The sequence below is a fragment of the Wolffia australiana genome, chromosome 14, assembly GCF_029677425.1.
Source record: "Wolffia australiana isolate 7733 chromosome 14, ASM2967742v1".
Classification (NCBI taxonomy): Eukaryota; Viridiplantae; Streptophyta; class Magnoliopsida; order Alismatales; family Araceae; genus Wolffia; species Wolffia australiana.
In genome coordinates, this window is record NC_135848.1 from 11,622,444 (window position 1) to 11,649,118 (window position 26,675).

Here is a 26,675-nt window from a genome sequence, read left to right on the forward strand (position 1 = left end):
TTCAAAAAAAGGCAGTTCTGCATGAGCTGACGTCTCTCAACATCTGATGTTTGTGAGACATTAAGAATACACTGAACTTTGAAATTAAGTAAATATTTTGTTACCCAAAGAATATACTTTGTGCATTTTGTAAACCTAACTGAAAATTCAAGTATATTAGTATAGTTGTAGGGTCAACCTGGAACATTCCTACATTTTTTGGAGTCATATCGAAATCCAGTTATAGGTATTTCATTCAATTATTTAATTTTCCTTGGACTAAAATACAACTGATTTACAGAGGTTAACTAACCCTTCTGGCCATCTTTGGTTTGCTTCTAAACTCCAGCTACTATTTGATCAGCTCCCATAGGACTTGCTGTCCTATCTTCCTTTAAAACATCATGTTGTCAAAAACCAAGGCTGACAGTAAATTCTGCACTAACAAGAATCATCCACCCATTAACTCAACAGCCATGTGCTCCGGGCTTCTTATCCCTGAAACCATCATAGAGATTCCATCTTCCTACTAGTACCAAAAGAAACACTGTGAATGAAATCTCATCAAGCCATGGATCAACTAAAAAATTAAAAAGGAAATCAAGAGAAACATACCATTCACAGTATATTGCTCTGTCGATTTAACAAGCGTGGCAAACCAAAGTTCTGGAAAATCTTGATTTCCCCCCCAAGGCCTGCTGTCACCACCACCAGTCCCCACGCTGTCGAAGACTGTAGCATCTGGTTGCCCATTTGACTCCCTCCCGTTGGCGGGGAAGCAGAGGACAAGGTCCCAGACATCAACCAACCAGAGGAGGAGAAGGATGAAGAACTGCTCAGAGGTTCAGATTGTGATGACCTGGAGACTTCTTCTTCCAGGCAGGAACCAGCAGCTCTTTCTGAGGGAGAACATCTCTTCATCTTGCCACTTGGAATGATATCTTTGTTCGGAGATCTTGATGGAGACTGGTGCCCCTGCTGCCTAAGGCATGAGAACACTAGATGAGGTTCAATTCTCACGCTTCGGCTTGGCGGCCATGGGATCGCCACAGACACATCCTTGCAGTGGAAGTGCTCGTGGGATCGCGTTGTCACCCAGGTCTTCCCTTTCCCTGTGCTTCCACCGCCAGCTTTTGGCATCTCGTCTTTCTTCCACACATATACGTTTGAGTCCTCGCTGGCACATATGACATAGTTTCCATCTGCTGTGCAAGATGCTGACATCTGACTGCTGGTGTTACGAAATCCTGCAGATGGTAGCGGAGAAAATGAGAGGTATGGTCGTCGCAATTGAGGTAATGATCAGATATTACCTCTGAATTTGTGGGTGATCTGGATCCCGTCAAAGATACGGATTTGTGAGTCAGCGGACGTGATCAGCACTTCGGATGGGTTTCCTGGCACAAACTGTACATGCAGGAAAAAATTGTTGACTCATTATCTTTTTTGTCACGCAATTAATAACCCTAAACCCTAAAACAAAGTAAGAAAACAAATTTAAGGAGTCTGCGCCACAGGTTTTTAACCCACCTGGAAGCCGGTGATTTTCTTTGCATGGGATCTCTTCTTCTTGTTTTGGATCTCAAACTGCGCTTTCTGGTCAAGCTTTCCATCTGTCGGAGACACCACAGGACAATGATAAAGAAAAAGTTCTCTCTTTCTCATCTTAAAGGATTTTCTATTTATAGAAAAAAAAACTTGGATAACTAAATAAAATTGATCTACAGTTATTCAAGTTAAGCTTCCAAAAAAACATTGATGTCCGTAGTGACGTTTTGAGCATATTTGAATGGCCGCAGAATCACGCAGAAGATTGGATGCAGCTTATTCAGCGGCATACACCTTCACTCATGATTACCACTCTCAGCATCCCTTATATTTATTCTTGATGGTGCATATTTCTGAGCTTCTGGGGCTTATTTTTCCATCTTTAGACTCTAACTAGAATGATAAAAAAGTATTAAATAAGTGTTATAACCTATTGTTAAAAAAAAAAAAGTATTATAATCTATAAATACACAAAGCTTCTCAGATCACGACATTGTGTGAGCCTAGAGAAGACTAGTACCAGATGTGCTGTAAAAACGGCAAGTTCCTTTGTGTGAACCAACAAGAGCACCCTGCAGAAACAAAAACACAAAATAAATACATAAAACGTAATGCCTTTACTATCATTAAATTCATGCGTTTGTACGTGGCCATCTGGAGTGTAACATGCAGCTGTAATCATATCAGGCAAATCAGTCCAGTCAACAACTTGACGATCTGGCACACTCCAGATGCGGACCTTGGCGTCGAGTGAGCCGCTAATGAAATATCTTTCGTCTACTGGGTTGAACTGAATACAAGTCACTGTATTCAATTAACAAACAATAAATTGAATCAAGGGTTACTTTGCCAAAGCAGGAATAAAGTGTATCCTCAGATGATGTCCATAAACCACTAAGATAATACCGTAGTCATTATGCGCGAACATTTTGAGACATGTTTTGCTGCCGACATCCCAAAGCCGTACAGTTTTGTCCATTGAAGAGGACAGAAGATGCTGTTAAGTTATACAAAGAAGATACGAGTTATGGAACAAAAATTGAGATGAATAGGCAAGGACTAATCTTAAAAAAATCATAAACAGTTTATAGAGGTTCATCAAGCCCCTTAACCAAAAGCTGATAAAAAAATTCATGGACAGCGTATAGAGGTTCATCAAGCCACTTAACAAAAAACTCAGAATTAAATAAAAAAATCATCTCCCAATGAAAATAATACCCATAAAAAAGAACAAAAATAAAAAAGAAAACATTACCCATCGCTAAAGCACATAAAAAAACCACATGGAGATAAAGATGCAGCGCCGGACCTGAGATTTAGACCAAGACAAGTCCAAGACGTCGTCCAAGTGCCCACGGAAAGAGCAAATTGGCTGCTGGGTGAGAGAGAAAACGGTGCCAGGGAACACATGCCCAGGAACAGATTTCCTCTTCTGTTGTGACAAGATCTTCGTGCTCAGCCTATGTGAATCCTGGCCATCCAATTGATCAGGAGAACTAATGTAGATCTTCTTATCAGGAGAATTACCACCCATGTCTGATCTCGAGGGTGAGACAGATAGATCATCACCCTCACTAACTTGCCATACATGGATGACCTTATCTTCCCCTGCACTAGCCAGCATCTGGGCATCAAGGCTGAATTTGATAGTCCAAATAGAACCCTGATGAGCACGAATCTCCTGGCAAAGATACAGCCCAGTGAGCTCTTTGAAGGGCTTCCTGCTCTGCCTGACCTTCATCCACTCCGACGAAGACGACGACGACGAAGACGACGAATCAAGCCCAGAAGAAGAACCCAATTCTCTATCCTTCTCCAGCATAAGAGCAGTCACAGAGCTGGCCACTTCCCTTATGTTCTTCAACCACCCAGTTCTCTTCTTCTTCCCACTGGGTCTCTCCTTGATCCTCGCTTGAGCAGGCCCAAGAGGCTCAACGATCTCCCTTCTCATCAATTCTCTCACAATCGGCGAGTACCCAATTGACCTCTCGAATTCCTCCAACGTGAGGCGATTCCCAGTCTGAGGATCGCAGAGGCGGTTCCAAGGCCCTTCTTCCACAACCCCATCAATCACAAACTCCTTCCCCGTGTCCAGATTCTTGATAGTGCAAACCTTGGAGGAGTTCTTCTCCGGCTCGGCCCACAGAGAGAGGACTTTCCCGTCGAACCCACATTCATTCCTAGCGGAGAGGCAGCGCAGAAGCGAAGAAGAGCGCAAAGGCGACCCGAGCAGCCGTTCCAGCCTCAAATTTCTGGCATTTCTGGAATCCCCGCCCAAATCCGACTTAGAACGGACGATCGATGGGGGAGGGGGGGGAGGGGATGGGACGATTGGGGTGGGTTCTTGGGCGAGTCCCAATCCTTGGAGAAGCCGGCGGCGGCGGTCTTGAATGGAAGAGGGCTCGCCGATCCAGACGCCGTAGTCGTCGCCGGGGGGAGGGTCGGTGGGGGAGGAGCAGCGCGATGGGAGGTCGGAGGGGGCGGCGATGGCAGAGGCGAAGGAAGCGCGGGGGTCGTCGGCGTCGGTGTCGGAGCTGGAAGAGGCGAGGGCGGGGAGGTGGAAGGAGACGGAGGGGACGCGGCCGAAGGAGTGGAAGAAGCAGTCCTCTTCGTCGTCGTCCTCCGCCATGGCTGTCGAGCTCGAGGCCACGGCGGGTCTTCCACCATGCCCGATCCTCTCTGCTATTTTGGTCTTCCTCCATGGCCGGAGAGATCGCAGGAATCGCCAAGGGCGTTGCACACAACTCGGGAGCTCTCTCCTCTTTGGGCCCCCAAATCCTGGCCCAGTATTCTCCTTAGTCTCTATATTAGACCCAATCTCAGAGTTTATTAATCAAATTATCAAAGAACCCTAGGTTACTTCTTCTGAGACTCTATCTAGACCCAATCTCAGAGTTTTTAATCAAATTATCAAATAAGCTTAGGGTACTTCTTCTTAGACTCTGTTTGGATCCAATCTGACAGCTAGTAATCAAATTATCAAAGAACTCTAGCAAACTTCTTCCTAGACTATCTTTAGATCCAAACTCACGGCTATGAATCAAATTATCAAAGAACCCTAGGTTACTTCTTCCTAGACTCTGTTTGGATCCAATCTGACCGCTAGTAATCAAATTATCAAAGAATGCTAGGTTACTTCTTCTTTTGTTCTCTCATGGGGAGACTCTGCCCCTAATGTTGGATCTTCAAGACAATCATCAATTCTCATCATGAATATAACTTATTTCATATGCAATTATGTTCCTAGATTATTCCTTAATTTTTTGAAGCAGTTACGCACCTGATGAAATTCAATTTATTGCCATGGCTTTACCAAATAGATTGGCACTTTAAGCACTGACAAGCATGTGTGCTCAGAATGATTCTATATTTTTTTAAGCAGCTGTCCTTCAGCTGACATACAAAGCTTCCATGGATCGATTATAAAGTGCGGAAGAATAATGAGAATAATATTATATCGTTCCCAGTTATAATCAATTTCAAGCAAATTAAGTGTTAAGCTTTATCTCCAACCTCTGGTTGTATGTGATTGTAATCACATGAGTGTCAAGATCAGAATCAGGACTAAATCTTAGCATTTATAAATATTTAGACCTTGATATATTTAAATAAAATACCTAAACCGGAAATCTAGTAGATAGCCTCTTTAGTATATAACACAGTTTAGCATTATCTTAATTATTACTGAATCTTTCTTAATGTACTTTTTTTGCTAAATGACACGGGAAGCTTATTCATCCTCCTTATACAGTTCCATGTCAATGTCTTGATATCAAGTATTGATACCATTATGTTTTCATCAAATATATCATCCAATGCATGAAATTATTATTTTGATATGCATATTATCATTATTTCTAATCATCTACATAAATCATACGAATCATTCATGGGTGAGTTCTTACATGTTTTTCAAATAATTAAGTGATTGGTTTACTCTAGATTTTGATGGATATTATGTGGCCGTCAAGCCAATCACACTACCATGTTTATTTAAGTTCATTGAAGAAAATATTTGCATTCATTATTATTCCGTGTGATTTTTATAATGAAGTCCATGAATACGTGAAATGACCTAGTGAATTATGATGAGATCTAAACATGTATTCTAAGTATTCATATTCGATGGATAGTAGAGACAGACATCGAATTATCTGAATAGAATAACACTTGTTGATCCTACTTATTGGATAAATATAGCTGATCCTATGGCTATTAGTGTGGCGACACTAAGGACATATAGTGGGTACCCTTTGGAGAAAGAGTTCACTGAATTGATCCGTACGAAACCCTGAATGGTATTATACCTAAAAGTCAATCAGGTTGATTCAAGTCACAGTTGTATAAGTGACCCACTGACCTGAGACACCAAGGACATCTCGTGAGCGGACGAATACATTTTGACTATGAATTACAAGCCTCTAATCATGGGATTCAAATAAGTTATAGATCATATGTAGTAAGAAGCTTACGGAGATGATTGAGTAGTCAAGACATGATCATTTTCCCTCAATATAAGAAGAGATTGACTCAAGGAAGAAGATGCAGAAAAATCCCTAGCCAAGGTAGTGAGGTTATTGGACAAGGCGTTCTCCAATGATCCCCGTTACGCATCAGTACTAATCGAATGACGGGTTAGGGTTTGACGATAAACCATACCCTCAGTTGTTTCAGAGTCTCGCGCGGATGATGAATTATACATATATGGTATCCGATGACGGTAAAGGTTCCATGAGAGAGTTCAAACACTACCCGGTATCTTCTAGAGCACGAGGTGTAGCTTGGCACTCCACGGCCTGGAAACTTAACCTATCCATTGGGTTAAATCGATCCTTATTTAATTAATCTATATGTTGATATAGTTGACTAATAAGGTTGGTCAATAAATGCTATTGGGCCACTAAAGTTATTAACTAGAATGATACATGGGCCTAGAGGGTCACACGCAGAAGGTCATAAGGGCATTGATGGATATATTTTACTTTGGAGGGTTTTTGAGAAAAAGCTTAAGTGAAATATAAAGAGGGAAAGGGGTCTCATTTTAAGCACCCATGCAAGCCTGATTTGAGAGCCCCTCCCTTTCTCCATCCTCTTCTCCACTGATCCAAGGAAGAGTGTCTTCATGGTGAGGAGATCTTCTAGATTTTCAAGAAGAGTTGAAGAAGAAGACGTGGAGATCCAAGCGCCAAGTGATCGCATGGATACTTCTAGAGGCTGGATGCATGAAGGGCTTCAGAACGATCTCAGAGCGGCAAAGTCAAGGGTGGAACGAGTTCCCCAGAATGTATATTCAATATGTTTCTTTTTTAAGATCGATTGTGAATCGATCTACACGCTTTCGTATCCATGGAACGTGTTTTCCATGGACGAACTAAGGCACCGTACCCAACAGATTTTTCATTAACCCAAAAATATTCACTGTCATAAAAAATATGGTAAGGAAAATTTATCTCAGAATTAAGTGAAACAATCAAGAAAAAAAAGTATATTATTTCCTATATACTAAATAGATCACCCTATATACCATATACTAAGTGAAAATTATTTTATGTCTAGTTGTTATACATGATTCTAATGCACTGATAATGGATGATTTGTTACATGCTCTCAAAAAAACTAAGTGATTGGTCCACTATGAAAATCTCCTCTATCATTCTTCTAGATCATTGAGATATCATTTTTATTATGATGAAGTTCACTGAGGTCTATTCTTGATGGAAATGTATGGGGATGGAAACCCAATCACACATGCCACGGCTCATTCATGGTTCAGTAATATAATGTATTCATTATTGTGCACATGCAATAACAAAAAATGAAGTTCATGAATACATTATCTGACTTAGTGAATTATGATGAGATGACACATGCCAGAGCTTGTTCATGGTTCAGTAATACAATGTATTCATTATAGTGCACAAGTGATACTAATATTGAAGTTCATGAATACATGATCTGACTTAGTGGATTGTGATGATCTGACTTAGTGAATTTTGATATCTATACCAGTAGTCTTTAAGCATGTGTTCAAAATATTACTATTCATAGGATACTTGAGAAGGACCTAGAAGTATACGAATATGATAACACAATCTACTCTCCTTCATATGATGAGTAAACCCGATCTCGTAGTCATTTGTGTGGAGACATTAAGGGTATATAGTGGGTGCTCTTTAGTGAAAATCATTCACTAAGTTGACTTGGATGACTCCCTAAATGGCATTTTGACAAAAATACAATCAAGTTGATTGATGTTAGGTTGTGTAAATGGTCTTTTGACTTGAGATATCAAAGACATCTTGGGGAAAAATGGTTATACTTTGATTGTGACCAACTACTCTTCATGGAATTTCAAACTTTCTTAGCTTGTGTATATCAAGACATTCACAAAGATGACTGAGTGATTAAGATGAGATAAGTCAACTTACGTATAAAAGAAGATATATCAAGGAAGATAATGCAAGAAAGTACTTGGCCAAGATTGTGGAATATTAGATAGTAGATCTCCCATTGTTACCAGTGCAGGGCTTGACAGTAGTTAATACCACAAGTTATCATACGAGAATCAAGAAGATGATGGGAAAATAAAAACATGATAACTGATAACAGACAGTTACCATGAGTGAGCCAATATACTCCTTTGTATCTTCTAGAGCATGAGGTGTAGCTTGGCACGCCATAGACTGGCAACTTAACCTCTCGATTGGGTGAAATATATCTAATTAGTTAATCTATATGATGATATATTTAATTAATTTGAAAGTTGAATAAATGTTATTGGACCATCGGGCTAGAGGGTTAAAGCAACTGGTCTTATGGATGTAGGAAGATATACTTATGGTTTGGGGTTTTATGAAGCATTATTAGTTAGTATAGATAAGGGAAGGGCCTAAAATAGATTCACCTAGACCAAATTTTTCGAGACTCATCCCCATCTTCTCCCTTTTCCCCTTGGCTCCTCTCCACTTGTGATGTAATTAGGATGGTGTAACGCCTCTAGTGGAATAAGAACAAGGCTTCAAGATGGAAGAGATTTGACATGCCGCATATCATGTGGATACACCTAGGGGTTTCACATATGATCAATTCAACACTTCTCACTCAAGGATCCAAGAAATTATGGATCTAATCCGTGCCCATGTGATTGATTAATGGTTTTATGGATATCATTATAATTATATTGATGATTTTATACTTTGTGAATCAAATTTTTTTTCATCCATGTCAAGGCCATAGAACCCAAAAATTGCTTGGGAAAATGTCTTGACAGCTTTAATTATAATTACATTATTAAATATTAGGCATTTAACTTAAAATCATTTCTTATCTTTCAAAACACCTTAGTAGTATAGTTTCTCAATTCATTTCATTAAAAAGGATGAGAAATGATTCAATTAGGTGATAACATATACTTTATCACTGATTTACATGATATTTAAGATCATCTATGCATATGATGAGAGTAAATAGTGCAGGATATTATTTAAGGTTTTACAGATTGATTATACTCATATATGAATGTGCATATATATATATATATTAATTTAGGTTGATTAATAGTAAACCTTATGTATCAAATGTATTCATATCAGGTAATGAATTTTCCATGCAGTCAAGATCATTTTCTAGATTTATAATATTTTTTCATAATTATACAAAATAAATTTCATTCAGAAATTCCTATAGAGCTTCATGATTTCCGTTCATTATTATGTCTTGCAATTTGTGAAATACCTTTTCTGATTAGTGGAGAGGAGCATCTGGTTGCAATTGCTCATTGAACCCCATCTTATTCGCATGACATCAATAGTAAAGAATATGTTGTAAAAGGTTCTTCAGGTCCCTGGTTTCTAAAGATATTTCAAACAAAGGCTACGAAGTCAGGATTGGATGGCCAAAGCTTTGTATAGATAAGGATGATAGACCATTTATGTGGTCTTTCCCATGAAATGAAATATCACTTGGAATGAAAATTAATATCTGGAAGCTAGAAGAATTATGAGCTATTATGAGAACGACAAGAAGATTAAGAATGATCCCAGATACATATAATTTCTTAGTATCATTGGTATCAATCATTTAAATTAACATATTACTGGTATTAAGTTACCAGGGTAAGCCTAGTTACTAAAAATAGGTGACCTTTTATGAAAATAAGTTGATGTCTACGCATATACGGCCACAATATCACTCTAGGAATAAATGTCATAGAGTCCTGGATAAAATCCATGTGATACATTTTCCAATTGAAGATCATCATTTTCTAATTGAATATCATTATGGAAGGTACATATAGTGGCCATATTTATATGATCCATTGTGATGTTCAATAAGTTTAATTACATAATAAATATAACCTACACCCATTCTATGACCATAGAGGCATTTATCCAATACCTAGGTTTTTAATCCTATAGGCTAATATATAGTCTTATTTATAGTTCGAAAAGGATATTTAAACTTTTCCATTAAGTTTCCATGCCAATGTTATAGTCCATTTGATTATTTAAATTTGATATGTGTCATTTCTATCTATAACATAGGACCTTTACATATAGTACAGTAAACACACACAAAGTTTCTATTTTAGAGAATTATGTTGGACTTATAATTACTACCTTCATTAAAATTTTGTTCAAAGATCATTGTAAAAATAATATTAAATATTTATTATTATTTATTTATTTATATCCTTGATTATTGAGTTTTAAGATAGGTATAAATAGTTCATTTATAAATAAATAATTCATAGAATTTGATACATAAATCATGTAAAATATAATAGTATAGGATATGGAAACTTTAATTCATATAATTGGGCTTCATAAGTCATAAAAATGGGGACATAGTGACAACATAGCTTATTTTTTAATTGAATATTCATCTTGGACTATGTTTATACATCTACTTGATTTTAAATAGCAGTTATAATTTAGTTGTCAGTTTATTATATATATATATATATATATATATATATATTTCTCCACATTTCTTTTCAGTAGACATAATCATGAGGTTACATGGCCATAGGGTGTTATTCATTTGTGTGATAGAAATGTTTACGTGGTAGGACATATTAGTGAAAATGAAAATTTAATGAATTATCATTATACTTTATTTAAGAGTCAATATACCTTTTCAATTGTCCCCATTGGGAACCAATAACCTAAATTTTCTCAACAACAATGAAACAAGTGGCAACCTTCATATCCATTTAAATATGTCATTTGATCCATAAAAAATCTCTGATATTTATCTAAATTTGTGGTTTAGGTTTCATACCTTTCATATTAAGCATCCATCTAAAATATTTTTTATTTTTAATTTTTTAAATAAAATTTAAATACTTCACATCTTCAAATACTATTTTCCACTTTATTTTATGATCAAAAGCTTAAAATGTTATCTAATCAAAATTTATTTAATCATCCTTCTTGCATAAAATCTGTCTTGAATATCAAAAGAAAGGGTTACATAAGTGTAAGCCTAATATTTAGTTCCCTGAAAATATTTATCTATGAATTATTCTGCTCAAACCTAAGTTTATGATTTTTATTTCGTGAAATTTTTCATAGAATGTTTTCAAAATAATCATTTGCTTTTCTCAAAATTTTAACTGTGCGTTCATCGTGCGATAATTTCATTAATTTAGACTCACCAAAAATTTTCCATAATATTATTTTGTTCCGTTGTTTCTACATCTGAATACTTCTGTGAGATAAAATTGTTAAAAAATTTCTTTAGAAAAACAGAGATTAGTAGCTATTAATTTAATTTCAATTAAAATTTTAAGTATTTTTATTAATTGTCATTAGATAAATAAATTGGATCATTCCAAAATTTTCTTATCAGATTTTGTTGAACAAACAATCTGTATCATTCCATATTTTAACTTTCAAAGTTTTCATGAATAATTCAGTTGAATTACTTCATAAATCCATTTCTAACAAATTCTCTTCTCTTGTTAGATAGTAAATATAGATGCAAAAATAAAATATATGTTGTTCGCAAAAAAAGAAATTTAGACAAGGTTGTAATTTGAAATCATCTTACCGGTGAATACCAGGACTTTAGCATCTGATGAAATAATTTTGTAGGGGGCTTGCTGGGTTGTCCAAGTCATCCCATTAATTTTCCATAACAGACCCAGTTATTTCGAGAGGACGAAGCATCTGTCTAAGCAGATAGGAAGAGAAATCAGTAATTTATGGAGATGAAGAGACTCCATTTAATGGGGAGATGTAAACTAAGGCTTTGACATCTTGTGTTGTCACTACGCCTCTCGGCTATTCATTTTCGGTACTCCACTTAGTCTAATCAGCCATATAATCTCTCCTTCCATGGTTTGCTTGTTCATATATCTTTCTTTTCTATATTTTTCTGAATAGATGAATTCTACCTTTTTGTCTCTTCAACTCCTCTTAGTGTCTGCATTATCCACCACCTACTTCCGGGCGACCCCTCATTCATTTTTCAATCTTAGGCTGCGCCTAAATAAAGCTCATTTTTTTGCGATTAAAAGCATTTTGTTAACTCATCAGAGTGCCAGTTATAAAGAATAGTCAGTACATGAGTCACCCACCTATGGCTTTCCTCCGACAGTTTTCAACTACGTTCATAAACTTATTATCTCATCAGATAAACCAGCGCCGCTCTCACCATGAATGGGGTCGGATTCAAGGGATCAGCTGTTTTTATTTTACGGGCAGATTATTATCTAAAATTTCTCACTGATCGGGAGAAGGACACGATAATCTGCCACAACATCGTTATCCAACGCAATCGCACTCCTTCCGTGAACCGCGCAAGACAATCTCCACCATGAATAAGTGGGGTCGGGACCGATCCCGAGAGAACTCCTCAACCATCAAAAGAAGAAGAAGAAGGAAAAAAAAACCAAAGCAACCTCGGCCCACCATGAATTATCCACAGCTGCGATACCACGACCACCGAATACTCTCCTTCACCACCATCCCCTTCCAGTGCGGAGATCGGCAATGGCGGACACAGTCGACAAGCTGGTCGTCTTCCTCGCGAAGCGCGATGGCATCGACAAGCTGGTCAAGACGTTCCAGTACGTCTCCAAGCTGGTGCACTGGCAGTTGGAAGCTTCCAAGCCGGACCTCGCCGACCGAGCCAAGAAGTGGGAAGTGGCCTCCGGACTTAGCCGGAAAGCCTTCCGCACGGGCCGCTTCCTGACCGGCTTCAACGCTCTCCGGCGCAGCCCAGGCGCCACGCCGGGCTTCCGCGCCATGGCCGTCCTCGCCAACGCTGGCGAGATGGTCTACTTCTTCTTCGACCATCTTCTCTGGCTCTCCAGAATCGCCGTTATCGACCCTTCTCTGGCGCGTCGCATGAGCTACATCTCCGCCTTCGGCGAATCCGTCGGCTACGTGTTCTTCATCCTCGCCGACCTCGTCCTGATCCGACGGTCCCTGGCCGAGCTCCGACGTCTACGACGCTCCGAGGGCGGAGAAAAACAGGTAGAAGAGCAGGGGAAGAAGCACAGGATGGAGACGATAATGAGGCTTATGGCCGTGGCTGCTAACTTGGCCGACTTGGTTATTGCACTCGCCGATATTGAGCCCAACCCCTTCTGCAACCACACTCTCACTCTTGGAATCAGTGGGTTGGTCTCTGCATGGGCTGGCTGGTACAGGAACTGGCCTTCATAGAACAGCGTGGAACTGGGGTCTTAGTGCTCTTTATTGTGTACGCCTTGTTCAGGCTTTGCCTTGATGAGGGTTCTGGACGAGGGACTGTAATATATGCCGACTTTGGCTTCTTTAGTGCCGCTTCAGATCAGATCGGAGAAGTCTTGCTTCATCTTTCCTTGTATATTTCTCAATGGCATAATGTTTAGCCGATGGGAACCTGTTTGATGAGAGTTTAATGCTGGATGGTACCCATTTGCTACTTCGTGAGTGGGTTGCCTTAGTGTTTTCCTTCCAGGAAATTATTTGAATGGTGAGGCAGTTCTGCGAGATAGAGCTCGTCTTGAAGTGAAATAAAACTATGAGTCCACATTGGTGACTCAAGTATGATCTCAAAAACTACATCAACGAGTGCTAAAAGGTGAAGGCCAACTGCATAGTCATCGATATGGAGAAAAATGTGATAGATTCCCTTAACTGAAAGCTAAAAGTTCCATTCATGCGGGAATTTTCAAGGTTCCTACCTCCCCTTTACCATCTCCCCCAATGAGCACGTGACTCAAGTTCTAGATTATAAATGCAGTTCATGCACTCTCCCTTGTTTATAATAATAATAAAAAATTGAGCCTCCATCTTGAGAAGAGAGTGAAGTTCAATATAAAATTTAGAGCAATTCCTTGATCAAAATTATCATTATCATAAGAAAAATGGCTAATTGTAATTTACTAGCCATACATAAAGTCGGTATGACACAAAATAATCATATTAGCATGGGGTGTGATATTAGAAAAGTTTGGGAAATTATGGATGAATTGTAGATTCTATATATGGATTTTGTAAATCAAATGTAGAAGAAACATTTTTAATATTCTTTACTCAAAAATGTTCAAAATTAACTTTTTTTAAAACATGCATCAAGTAGAATAAAATATATGTTTACACATTACAAATCATCAAAATACCTAAGATGTTAAAATTATTAAGACAGTACAAAAATTATGTTTCTAACAAGCAACTCAAAAACAAAAAAACACCCAGCTGGTATCAGAATTACTTGATTCATTAACCTCATCATGTGATATCCTCATTTTAAAATATCAAATGAGTTAAAAATGTTAATACATATAAATAAAATTTTCTGAGTTAACAACGCATTGAACGTTTTAATTATATCAAGTAAATAATAACTAGATGTTTATATTTACGAAGATAGATATCTGAAAAGGTATCAGATTATTTTAATTTTTCTTATGAATTTTGAGAGCATAAAATCTTGGATATTTATGACAATATTTATAAACTACGACTTTACCTTAGCATTTGACTCCCATGTTGGACCATATTTCATACTTTCACCAATTACACTGATTTTCAAATTTCAGAATAAATTTAATATCATCTTGATATGTCTCGATAATTTTCATCCATTTATTTAATTTAGTTTATGAATGATTTGAAAATATTTTTTGAATTATCTCTTTATATTCATCTATCTCAAAGTAACTGCTTAAATCAGTTTAATGTGAATGCAAGGTTTTCAATCACAGCTTTCCCCAACTCCGATATATTTGACTTGATTTTAGAAACCATAGAGTTCACTATAAATTGACTCTTCCTTGTATTTTTTATTGGTATAAGATTTTAGTCTTTTTGTTTACCTCAAACTTGTACCTAGAGAGAAAATTGTAACAATCTAGCTTATGGCAAAGAGCAATAAGTTTATTTACATTTCTAGAATTTTGACCAACCATATTTACAAAAATGAAACTGAACTCATATTTACAAAGTCAATGCTCTTATTTTACATGGGTGTGTCTATTTTCACTTTCCCATCATACTATGATGCCTCCAATGTTGGGACTGCAATTTTATAATATTAAAATTTGGACAAGGTCTGTCGGTGAAAATTTTCATCAAACTTTCATTATATAAAAAATTTAATCTATACTTATTAATTAGAAGTTCTAATTATTCTATGTCCACTTTTATTTCCTTTAGAATATATATTCATCATATTTCTAAAAAAATTTGAAACACCCATTCGTTAACTATATTTGAAGTTGAGAAAGTTTATTGTGATGTTTTGAAAATTCATTTTCATTCATCATTTTAATCTGTTAATTTAAATGGCCCAACTTATTATTCTTAGAATATAATTTTTTTTCATAAAGTGATATCCACTGTTTAATATTGTGATGTTTCTAATAAATAATTGAAAACTCAACTATAATTTTTGTGCTTATATTTTTCATAATTTTAGCTTAATTGGGGGTTTTGATATTTGTATGTACTTTGGGTCATTTTCTCCTTTACATGTGGAAACTGACATACTTGTCTAAGATAAGATTATCATAAAAAGAAATTTGTGGAAATAATGTTTGCCCTCCCAGAAAAACACGAGGATTTTGGATGTTGATAAGAAATTAGGATGGAATCCCAACTGTAGCAACTATCCAAAATCACATCAATGGTGGTGGATATCAGACTTTAGATATTATGTACCAATATCTGCCACAGTCCATTGAATGGTGATTTGATATTCCTGCCACAGTCCTGTAAGTTACCCAGATATCTGAGTCGTCAAATAAATTCAGATCTTTCCTGGATATTGTATATTGGGATTGATATTCCAGGACAAGCAGTACTGCCATAAAACTTTAATTTATATATTAGGGATTAATCTGGTATCTGATATTGAATCTTATATCCATATAGTGGGATATAGAAGATGATTAAAATAAATGTCCCATATCAGAAATAATTTTAAAACTTGTAAATAAAATCTTTTGTTAAATCACAATTTATAAATAATTTTGTATTCCTGCACTCTGTTGGGCCTACATGTGTTCCCCATGGCATCCACGTGGAAGGCAAAGGGAGGGGCCATTACTTTGGACTTTGACTATGATGTGTAGGGGTACTGGTATAGGTTTGACAAAATTCTCCCACGTTGAGGATATTATAGCCTAGTTCCTAGATTATCAACCCCTATTTTTCGTCTCCATGGTCATGCATAAATTGGCTGACCAAAACGACAGGCATCAGCACTATAAAAGATACAAGAAAATAAAAATATCATAAATATAATAAATATCAGACCATTATGTTCATATTCCATTTTCTAAGTTAAACTATTACTCCTCTTTGTTGTTATTATTTAATGAATGAAGAACTTATCCGTTCTTTAAGTTTCCAATTTTCTCTTTCATCATTAATTTTTATTTGTAATACAACTTATTATATCGGGACTCAAAATTGAACACATTTTAATTAAAAGGAATATTAAGAAGTAAATTATTTTCTACAAATTATCGTGCACAATAAGTAGATGGTATCCTAACACATAATCCATTCGATTCTCATTAAAAGATGACCACATATATTATTAGATATAATTTGAACACATTAAATATCTCTAGAAGAATTACTACTCATTGATAATATACAATAATTTTCAAAAACCGTTCAAGATAGCCATAGTCACACCCGTCAAAATGAAACTCCAAAAAATAATATGAAATTTCAAGTTTGAATGCCAATATTTAAAGGGTTTTAAGTTTTAATGACAACTTGGTGCATCACTTTGACCAGGACAATCTTCCACAGGTGAGTCCAAAAATAAAATCAGAGCTGAAATAAAATTTTAGTTGACCATAGTTACTTTCTGGTCAAATTTGTCTTCAACCAAAATCTAAAGGCGGATCACAATCAAGATCTCCTAAAAATACTTCCACATCAAAGTCTGAAGAAAATCTGAAGTTTACTGTTGTCAGCATCTGAGTGAAATTTTTCTATGAGCAATATCCGAGGGCCAAATTTTTCATAAAACCCCTAAATTTAAGTAAAGCTTTAGATGTCCAATTTCCCTCTAGGCCTATATATCATTGTAGCTAAAGAGCTCTAGTTCCTAAATATGTTTTATTGGACTACCTTATTACTTATATGTATCAACATATAAATGATTTACTCGAGATGAATTTAACCCAATCGATAGCTTGAGTCTCTAGCCATGGGGTGCCAGGCTACACCTCGTGCTCTAGAAGAAAAAAGGAATATGATGACTTGCTCATGGAACATTTACGCATCTCCTTCATTGTACTACAATGACTATCCAACCCAATCGATTATCTGAGTTATTACCAATGCATTGGAAAATCATTTTCCTTGGGCTAAGGACTTCATCGAATCATCTTCGCTCAAAGAAGATGATTCATAGTGCACCCGAGGTAAAATAGTTAAACATTCAATGAATAGGAAATCATAGTGCATACTTCTTGCTGCATCCACATTGCCACATCACGCAGTGCTTGCTTGTTTTCTCCTCTTTTGACTATAAATGACATGCTTCACAGTATCATTAAAAAAAATAAAAATTGACATGGCACATGGTGACGTGTCACCATGTCACACATTAGTGAATACTTTAACATAACTTTATTATTTTCTTTTTCTGGAAGGACACAACTTTTCTCAGAGCCAACAATGCCCAATAATGAGGAAAAATGCACCAATCATTGAAAGGGGGAAAAAATGATGTGACAATGGCGTGGAGGAGAGAGAAATCATAAACAAATGAAGGCCCATGATTTCCCCAACTTAAATTCTTGATATCTTACAATATGAAAGGACAATTGAGCAGAAATTTTGAGGATTGATTAGTATTTACCTCTTATTTTGATCTATGTCCTCTGATATAAAAATTGATGTGTGGATTTTTGTAAAAATCATCTTTGAAATCATGTGGGATGATTCAAAGAGGGTGAGTTTCTGAGATCCGTCAAGTTTGTTCTTAGAATCATGGGTGTTTCAAGAGAGGCAACAAATAAGATAGGGATCTTACCTGCGCCCACAAAATGTCCTGTTCTTAACAGAATGTAAGGATCTATGGTAAGTATCTTCACTTACATTGTTTCTCTCATCATCATCATTACCTTATACATATAATACTCTCACCATTATGTCAGGGCTTTCCACATTTCTGTCATATCTTATGCCTTTAATATCATAATTTCTTCTTCATCTTACAATCCTCCTACTTCTGTACATCATTCTACCATCTCATACTTCCCATTTCTTCATCATTCTTCTTACCAGGTTATCATTAATTCCTTTTTCATCTCGCTCACCCTTATTTTCTTGACCACATCGCTATCTCTTATCTACTATAATTTATGTTAATCATTTCAATAATAATTTATGTGAATCCATATAGTATGAAAATGTCTCACTCATAAATGATGGGCATGTGCTAGCAAATTACGAAGTGAAGCAACTAAAAAAACTCAAGACTTCACAAATGGTTCCTAAACGATGAATTTTCAAATGGGTCTTAGACGACAAATTATGGTTTTGTGAACTGACCATGGCGATATTTGGCATTGGTTTCATAGTTTAAATGATCAATGTATCGTTATATGATGTCACTACATATCGAAATACATGTCAACAATTTCTTTTTTGAAAGAAAAGCATATGTCAACAACTCCTTGCAATATTTCCACATCAACGAATTTCAGTTGCCAGAGAGTTCAACATGAACTCCACATCAAATAAAACTCACATGCTAAGGGATTATCTGAAATATTTTAATTGTTAACATCTGAAGCTTCAGTCTACAACCTCCAAAGGTATTCTTCTAATTTTGGCCACGATTTAAAATAAATATCAATAATCTTATTTTCCACGTTTTCAGCGCACAGCTAAACACTAAGTTAATGACAGGACAAAAGATTAATCAGTAAACAGGTGTTGTGCCATGCCAAAACGCAGTGGCCCAAAGAAAGATATTGTTATTTGAGAAAGTTGACAAAGGTAATAAACCGAGTGATTATCGGATTTATACAGAGCCACACTGCTTACAATAACATTATCCAAATCTAGTTCTTCCCTTTTTTCACTAGATCAAGATATACTTCCAGCTTTCCAAATACAACTTTGGATGTTCCTTCCACTCGGACTGTGATCAAAATTGTTAAGAAGTAAATTCAGATTCAGATTCATGTCACGAAGTCAATGAATAGTCATCTTCATGCTATGTATGAAGTTTATATATACGAAGATGCATGTAATGATGTCAGTTCAGATTCATAAGAAGAAGAATTGATAGCCTTCAGATAACCTACTGAAGATATTCTGAAAGAATGGATTGCCTAACATGACTTACAGGATAAATGAATCCCGAAAGATGTGCTAATATATTTTTTTTAAATGCAGAGGTTTCTGCCAGCACAATACGTGCTTAATAAATTGTAGAACTGCACCTGTATCCCCTGATTTCCCTTTGTGTGACTGGGTATCCAAAGAGCTCATACCAATGCTGCAAGAAAAGTGAAGGCAAATTAGAACAACGAAAATGAAATGAGAAGGATAAAGACAACCCATAACATCAAACACCACAAAAATGGAAAAAGTCACTCTCAATAACATGATGATGAACTTAGGAATGTGTAAGAAGAAATATAATCTACCAGGTCACAACAGCAAAATTAGTTGAATCATACGTTGGTTTCTTTAGTGCTGGTATGCTTCTGTCATCGCCATCCTTGAGTTTGGCCATGATAATCTCTTCGCATTCGACCACGTTGCACATCAATTTATTGTAAGCTTCTGTCATAGCCTTCTCCATGTATCGCCATGATGATACCCTCTTTGAATTCGACCATCTTGAATTCATGACTTTCAACCTCTGACAGTGCTAGCATTTCTGCCCACTGCCATAGTCAACGTGCTGTTGTGTGTTTGCCTAGTACATGATCAAAGATTTCTCGTCCTTAACCCACTTATTCATGCATCAAAGTGGACTTTCTGGCAGCAAAACACATACAACAACGCCTCAGAGCCGTCCCTGGTAAGCAAATAATTAGCAATAAACCGGCCTCAGGCTTGCGTCTATGAATTTCTATCTTCGGGGAGCGACCCCAACACATTACTCTTCATCTCATTCTCCAAGATACCCCCTTCTCCCAAGTTTTCTTTTTCATTGTGCTTGCCTGTCAGGCAATTATACACAACTTCATCTGGGTGGATGCCCTTCTTCATCATCTCCGAAAAAACCGCCCAGGCTTGCTGTTTCTGGCCACAGTTATGCAGGCCCCATATAAATAGAGTGTAAGCGTACAAGTCTAGTTCAATCCCTTGTTCTTCAATTCTTCGCCTAATAGCAAAAGCCTCCTGAAGTTTCCCCATCTTCAAGTTTCCATGGATCAGAACCGTGTAGGCAACTACATCAGGCACATTACCTTCTGTCATCATTTTCTCAAAGAGCATGGTGGCCTCTTCCAGGCAGCTGTTCTTGCAAAGACCATCAATAATGGCAGTATAGGCCAGTACATTAGGTTCCAATCCCAAATCCTTAAGCCTTTCAAAGTGACAGCTTGCTTCGGTAACAGATCCTCCCTTGCACAACCCATCCACCAAAGAACAGTAGGTCACCACAGAAGGAGACAATCCCAAATCCAACATCCTGTGAAGCAAATCAAATGCCTCAGGGATACGCCTTGTCTTGAAATATGCATCCATCATGGTCGTATAAATGACAAGATTGGGCTTCAGGCCTTGCTCCTCCATCTTTACCAGTAACTTCTCAGCTTCAGAGAGTTTTCCCAAACTGCAGAGACCCCAAAGAACAGCTCCATAGGAAGATATGTCCGGCTTTAGTCCCTTCTCCTTCATCTTATTGAACAGATCAATTCCCCTCTCTGAGTCTTTATTTGCAAAGTATCCGTGAATTAACACAGTGTACATCAGAAGATTAACAGTGACACCAGACTCCTCCACTGCAGTGAAAACCATCTCTGCTTCTTCAACCTTCCCGTCTTTACACAGCCCGTCAATCAAAGCGGTGAAGGTCACGTGGTTAAGCACTATTCCCTCCTGCACCATGTCAAAAACCAGCTTCCGTGCTTCCACAAGGTTTCTAGCCTTGCAGTGGCCGTCGATGAGAGAGGTGAAAGTGAACTCATTCGGTTTAAGACCCTTCAGCCTCATCCAAATGAAGAGCTTCATCGCCGTGCTCGTCAGCCCTTCTTTGCAGAGGCCATTGATGAGAGTAGTGAAAGTGACAACATTGGGTACCACTTCACTTCTCTTCATCTCACTGAAATAAGCAAAAGATCTTTGAATTTGTCTATTTAAGATGAAGCAGTGGATAATGGCATTGAAGGTGATGGCATCGGGTTGAAACCCGGCCGTCTTCATTTCAGCAAGAAGCTCCTCTACTTCCTTGCATTTGCCAAGCTTTCCATGCCCATCAATGAGGGAATTGTAAGTGATCAAGTCCGGAGAGCAACCCGCCTCTTTCATGCTTAAGAAGAGAGCAATTGCAGTGGTCATATCTCCTTCCTTGCAACAGATATCAATCATGATATTGTAAGTAAAGACAGTGGGCATCATATTTGAGCAAAGCATATCATCAAACAGTTTACGAGACAGATCTCCCTTCCCTGATCTGGCAAGTCTCTGAAGAAGATTGTTGCAGGACCTCACCTTGGGCAAGATATTCAAGCTTCTAAGCCTCTGGAAGCAGTCTCTGGCCTCTTCCAATCGACCTAAGTCAGTCAAAATCCCAAAAAACGCATCAAAAACGCCATTCCGATAGCTGTTACAAACTCGGGAGGTCTCCTTGAGCAAGTTTATCACGTTTTCCAATTCACCAAACATTAGATAGTGTGATACGAGATCTTTAAGGATCAATCCAGCCTGATAGTACAACCTGCCGTTGAAGAGGATGTGAGCAGTGATACAGTAAGACTCCATAGAATGGTGAAAACCCTCTTGCTTTCCAGCCCGCATGAAGAACTTGAAGGCCAATCGTGGGTTATTCTTCAGCCTTAGCAGAATCCCCGAAATCGTGACATGGGTTGATGGAGAAGTAAAAAAAGAGATGATTCTTGGGTCTTCCCACTGATCTTGAGCGACGAGCTTGGGAATGGTTTCGAGTTCTGAGTCATATCCATTGGACTTGGATGAACTAGATAGAACACGAGAGAAGCAGATAAGAAGAGCGCCTTGGAGGGTTCGTCCTGGGAGGAAGAAAGAAGCTGCGGTGCTGCTTTTGATGCGAAGAAGGCCGGCAAGAGCCAGCATCTTAGTGCCAGAAGACGACTGGCGCCATCCTCTGCGGCTTCAGTTCATCGATCGGAAGTGGGAATTCTCCATCGCCCTGGGTTTTGCTAGGGTTTAATCAACTGAGGAGATCACTACCTCAAAACCCCAGAAAGAAAATTCATAACTTTCCATAATTCAAGTTTGATAATTTTTACCCAAAGTAATCAGTTCATCGATTGGAAGTTGGGCCAATTTTTCTACCCGGGGGTCCAAATGAAGCCCCTGAAGAATGGTCCAAATCCAACCCTGCATGGAATATCATAATTTTCAGTACTAAATTACCCAACTTCTTTTTCAACAGAATAAGAAGACTCCTTCAGTTCTCCCAGTTGTTTTGTAAACACATATACTAGCAGATGTTCTACTTGGATATAGTCAATTGTTACGATCTATTTCCACTAGGGGCATTTTCATCTCTACATTCGCGTCTCGTTGGAGGGCAGGACATGAAGTCTCAAGTTAGTGTTTCCTCTCCGTAGCTACTCTCTCGATGACATCCACTTGGTCGGGTCTCACTCCCGCCGGCGACACCCCCTCCGCCGCCCTCTCCCCCACGGCCTTGTCCATTCAGCTCGGGTCACCTCTTTCTGCCTTTCATCTCAATACGTTCCCGGTGGAGATCATATTATCAATGTGTGCCTTCTTCTCTATCAGAATGATTGTGATGTACCGGTTCCTTAACCATTGCAATCGTCGACCTGATGTCCGCATGTATCTTCATAGGCATGATGCTTTCAAGATCAATTATGACACCTCTATTATAATTCAAATTCCCATAACCTTGGCACTTAACCCCTGTCGTGGTAATATACTCAGCCTCACATGATATTTGAGCCACTTAGATTGTTTTTGTGACACTCAAGTAAGAACACCATGTAGCTGGTGCTTCTTTGATATTCTCAGTCACCAAAAAATTCACTATATATGTACCTGATCAGTGTAGCACCAACCTAAAATTTCTCAAAAAAGAATCACGAATAATCCCTTGATATAGTGGATACTTCACTTGACGATTGCCATGTCCACTACATGGTGTTTTCCATATACCTTCTCACAAAATCAAGAAATAACATTTTATATTGGACATGTGAAGTCATGTAACTCAGTCTTTGGATTTCACTAATTGAGCGTGGGATCTATCAATTCACTTCCATCATCTTGGTCTAGCTTGGCTTAAACTTTAGTGATCGTCTTGGCTTAACCTTCCTTTGCTTACATCTTATACACCTTTTTCACCCTAATTATTAGCCTTTTCCACAAAACTCTATGATTATCCTTTCAGCCACCTTTGACTAAAATCACACTAAGTAGGAAACACTTTTGACGATGCACTCTTGGAGGAAAGCGAGTTGGGGGGAGTCTTAATAAACTAGTTAGCCTACATCATGAGCAAACGAGTACTCACTAGTGTTCGCCCGTCCCGATATCTGTCCGATATCCGGTATCGGACAACCGATATCCGGAAAAGAATGGGACGGTTCCGGATATCGGATATCGGGTGATATCTGTCTATCAGTGGTTAGACGGATATCGGTACCGGATATCAAAGGGGGAGGGATGAGGCAGATATCGGATGTCGGATATCGGTTTTCGATATCCGGATTGGTTTTTGATATCCCGATATCGAAAACCGATATCCGGCAATTTTTTTTCAGTCGTCTGCAATCCCATATGGAAAAATTCTAATTTCCTTGGGACTTTAAATTCACCCCAGCCATCTTACAGTTAATTCTCATCTACGCCAGCTCGCCGCCCACATATGATACCTGATGTAATTTTGAAAAATTTAAAAATCATGATAACGAGGGTAAAATTGCATATTGTAAAATTGTTTTTTTTTAACTAAAAACTAATGCTACTAAGAAATTAATATATTTTTATTTTTAGAAAATAAAATTGCGTAATATAGTTAATAAATTGAGTAATAAATTTAATATTACCTAAAAACTAATGTTATTAAGATATTAATATATTGTTATTTTTAGTAAAATAAATTTGATTAATATAGTCAATAAATTGAATAATAAATTTAATATTACATAGCAACTAATGTTATTAAGAAATTAATATATTGTTATTTTAAGAAAATAAAATTGCGTAATATAGTTAATAAATTGAGTAATAAATTTAATATTACCTAACAACTAATGTTATTAAGAAATTAATATATTGTTATTTTTAGTAAAATAAATTTGTGTAATATAGTCAATAAATTTAATATTACATAACAATTAATGTTATTAAGAAATTAATATATTTTTATTTTAAGAAAATAAAATTGCGTAATATAGTTAATAAATTGAGTAATAAATTTAATATTACCTAACAACTAATGTTATTAAGAAATTAATATATTGTTATTTTTAGAAAAATAAATTTGTGTAATATAGTTAATAAATTTAAAAATAAATTTAATATTACCTAACAACTAATGTTATTAAGAAACTAATATATTGTTATTTTAAGAAAAGAAAATTGCGTAATATAGTTAATGAGTTGAGTAATAAATTTAATATTACCTAACAACTAATGTTATTAAGAAAGTAGTATATTTTTATTTTAAGAAAATACAGTTTTGTAATATAGTTAATAAATTTAAGATTACCTAGCAACTAATGTTGTTAAGAAATTAATATATTGTTATTTTAAGAAAATAAAATTGCGTTATATAGTTAATAAATTGAATAATAAATTTAATATTACCTAACAACTAATGTTATTAAGAAAGTAATATATTGTTATTTTAAGAAAATAAAATTGTGTAATAAAGTTAATAAATTGAATAATAAATTTAATATTACCTAACAACTAATGTTATTAAGAAAGTAATATATTGTTATTTTAAGAAAATAAAATTGTGTAATAAAGTTAATAAATTGAATAATAAATTTAATATTACCTAACAACTAATGTTATTAAGAAAGTAATGTATCGTTATTTTAAGGAAATAAAATTGCGTAATAAAGTTAATAATTTGAATAATAAATTTAATATTACCTAACAACTAATGTTATTAAGAAAGTAATGTATTGTTATTTTAAGAAAATAAAATTGTGTAATTACGTTAATAATTTGAGTAATAAATGTAATATTACCTAACAACTAATTTTATTAAGAAAGTAATATATTGTTATTTTAAGAAAATAAAATTGTGTAATATAGTTAATAAGGGTACTAGCGTAGAGTGTAATATATTAGTGGAACGGTTATGAGAATGACTGACAAGTGACAAGTAATGTTTTAATGAAATTAGTACAGTATATTTTTATGTGAATAAAATTGCAGAAAATATGTAATACCTTAACTAGGTAGTAGTAGCAGTTAGTAAGAGGAATAATTTAATGTAATCTAAGAAATCTAAAAATTCATAATAACGAGCGTAAAATTGCATATGGTAGAATTGTTATTTTTTACTAACAACTAATGTTATTAAGAAATTAATATAATGTTATTTTAAGAGAATAAAATTGCATAATATAGTTAATAAATTTAATAAAAAATATAAAGGTAATAAAGGTACTAGGGTAGAGCGTAATATATTAGTGGAATGGTTATGAGAATCCCCAACAAGTGACAACTTATGTTTTAATGAAATTAGTACACTATATTTTTAGGAGAATAAAATTGCAGAAAATATGTAATACCTTTACTAGATAGTAGTAGCAGTTAGTAAGAGGAATAATGATATGATGGTTTAATAATAAGGGTATGAGGGTTTGTTATTTTAGACTTACAGCAAATTTTTTGAACGAATAAAGGTGCATGCTATAATTTATATTTGGTATATATACCCAAAATAGTTAGTAATAAGAGTAATAGACGAGTAAGTATACTTCTTGGCAGTATATTTAATTACAGGGATTAATTTTTTTGATTGATACCAAGATTATTTATTGGATAGTTGGAGGAATTAGTAATGCGGGATATAAATATATAACAAGAACTGAAAGTGTCTATTCAAATTGGTGTAAAATTTAATATTATGGATTCATTTGACTCGTCATAGTAATTTAGGGCTATTCAATGGAATTTTTGGAAAATGTATTAAAATTTATAGAAATTCAAAAGAATCCATATGTGTGCCAGAACTGTGGCTCTGTCAAAAAAATGTAGTCCCAACGGCTCTGTCAGAGATTTGTGCTTACTTGATCATCACCTGTGTTGCAAAAGATAAGAGATAAATAACAATAATTATGTAGAAATAAAAAAATCTAGTTCAGTTATGTGATGTGTACCTCGAGCACATGCGACCAAACCATCTTCTCCGTCGTCAGCTGATAAACCTATTATATGTCATGTATTTATACATATTTTAAGGGCATTTTGGGATAAATTCATGTGTATTTAACTCTATTTCATGAAATATTGCATGTCATACACTAAATAGAA

General features: G+C 36.2%; 3 protein-coding genes across 10 annotated transcripts; 1 reads left to right on the forward strand and 2 right to left on the reverse strand.

Annotated features, from left to right (window-relative positions):
• Positions 1–204: 204 nt before the first annotated feature.
• Positions 205–4,312, reverse strand: LOC144711916 (uncharacterized). 4 transcript variants are annotated; one of them, XM_078586061.1, is made up of 8 exons: positions 2,837–4,312; positions 2,434–2,524; positions 2,174–2,331; positions 2,048–2,099; positions 1,510–1,592; positions 1,293–1,386; positions 595–1,226; positions 205–477 (listed from the first exon to the last, which is right to left on the reverse strand). In XM_078586061.1, exons 1-7 carry the CDS (start codon positions 4,154–4,156, stop codon positions 598–600), a joined length of 2,427 nt encoding a protein of 808 aa, XP_078442187.1. In that variant the 5' UTR covers positions 4,157–4,312; the 3' UTR covers positions 205–477; positions 595–597. The 4 variants fall into 4 exon arrangements, with proteins under 4 accessions (XP_078442187.1, XP_078442183.1, XP_078442184.1 ...); XM_078586057.1 differs by having other exon boundaries at positions 205–505; XM_078586058.1 differs by having other exon boundaries at positions 205–508.
• Positions 4,313–12,416: 8,104 nt separating this feature from the next.
• On the forward strand, positions 12,417–13,394 carry PEX11B (peroxin 11B). The gene has a single exon (XM_078586609.1). The coding sequence runs from the start codon at positions 12,525–12,527 to the stop codon at positions 13,200–13,202; it is 678 nt and encodes a 225-aa protein (XP_078442735.1). The 5' UTR covers positions 12,417–12,524; the 3' UTR covers positions 13,203–13,394.
• A 5,515-nt stretch (positions 13,395–18,909) lies between these two features.
• Positions 18,910–22,384, reverse strand: LOC144712325 (uncharacterized). Of its 5 annotated transcripts, none has more exons than XM_078586568.1 (3): positions 19,682–22,384; positions 19,442–19,497; positions 18,910–19,137 (listed from the first exon to the last, which is right to left on the reverse strand). In XM_078586568.1, the coding sequence occupies exon 1, from the start codon at positions 22,263–22,265 to the stop codon at positions 20,070–20,072; it is 2,196 nt and encodes a 731-aa protein (XP_078442694.1). In that variant the 5' UTR covers positions 22,266–22,384; the 3' UTR covers positions 18,910–19,137; positions 19,442–19,497; positions 19,682–20,069. The 5 variants fall into 5 exon arrangements, with proteins under 5 accessions (XP_078442694.1, XP_078442693.1, XP_078442695.1 ...); XM_078586567.1 differs by having other exon boundaries at positions 19,345–19,497; XM_078586569.1 differs by having other exon boundaries at positions 19,649–22,384.
• Positions 22,385–26,675: the final 4,291 nt, after the last annotated feature.

Bases quoted from the DNA above. Each gene is read 5' to 3' on its own strand.
- LOC144711916 (XM_078586061.1), bottom strand. From the start codon at position 4,156: ATGGCGGAGGACGACGACGAAGAGGACTGCTTCTTCCACTCCTTCGGC. The intron at 2,525-2,836 runs GTCCGGCGCTGC...ATAACTTAACAG, and splicing joins TGTCTTGGTCTAAATCTCAG to CATCTTCTGTCCTCTTCAAT. The intron at 1,227-1,292 runs GTAATATCTGAT...TACCATCTGCAG, and splicing joins GATCACCCACAAATTCAGAG to GATTTCGTAACACCAGCAGT.
- PEX11B (XM_078586609.1), top strand. From the start codon at position 12,525: ATGGCGGACACAGTCGACAAGCTGGTCGTCTTCCTCGCGAAGCGCGAT.
- LOC144712325 (XM_078586568.1), bottom strand. From the start codon at position 22,265: ATGCTGGCTCTTGCCGGCCTTCTTCGCATCAAAAGCAGCACCGCAGCT.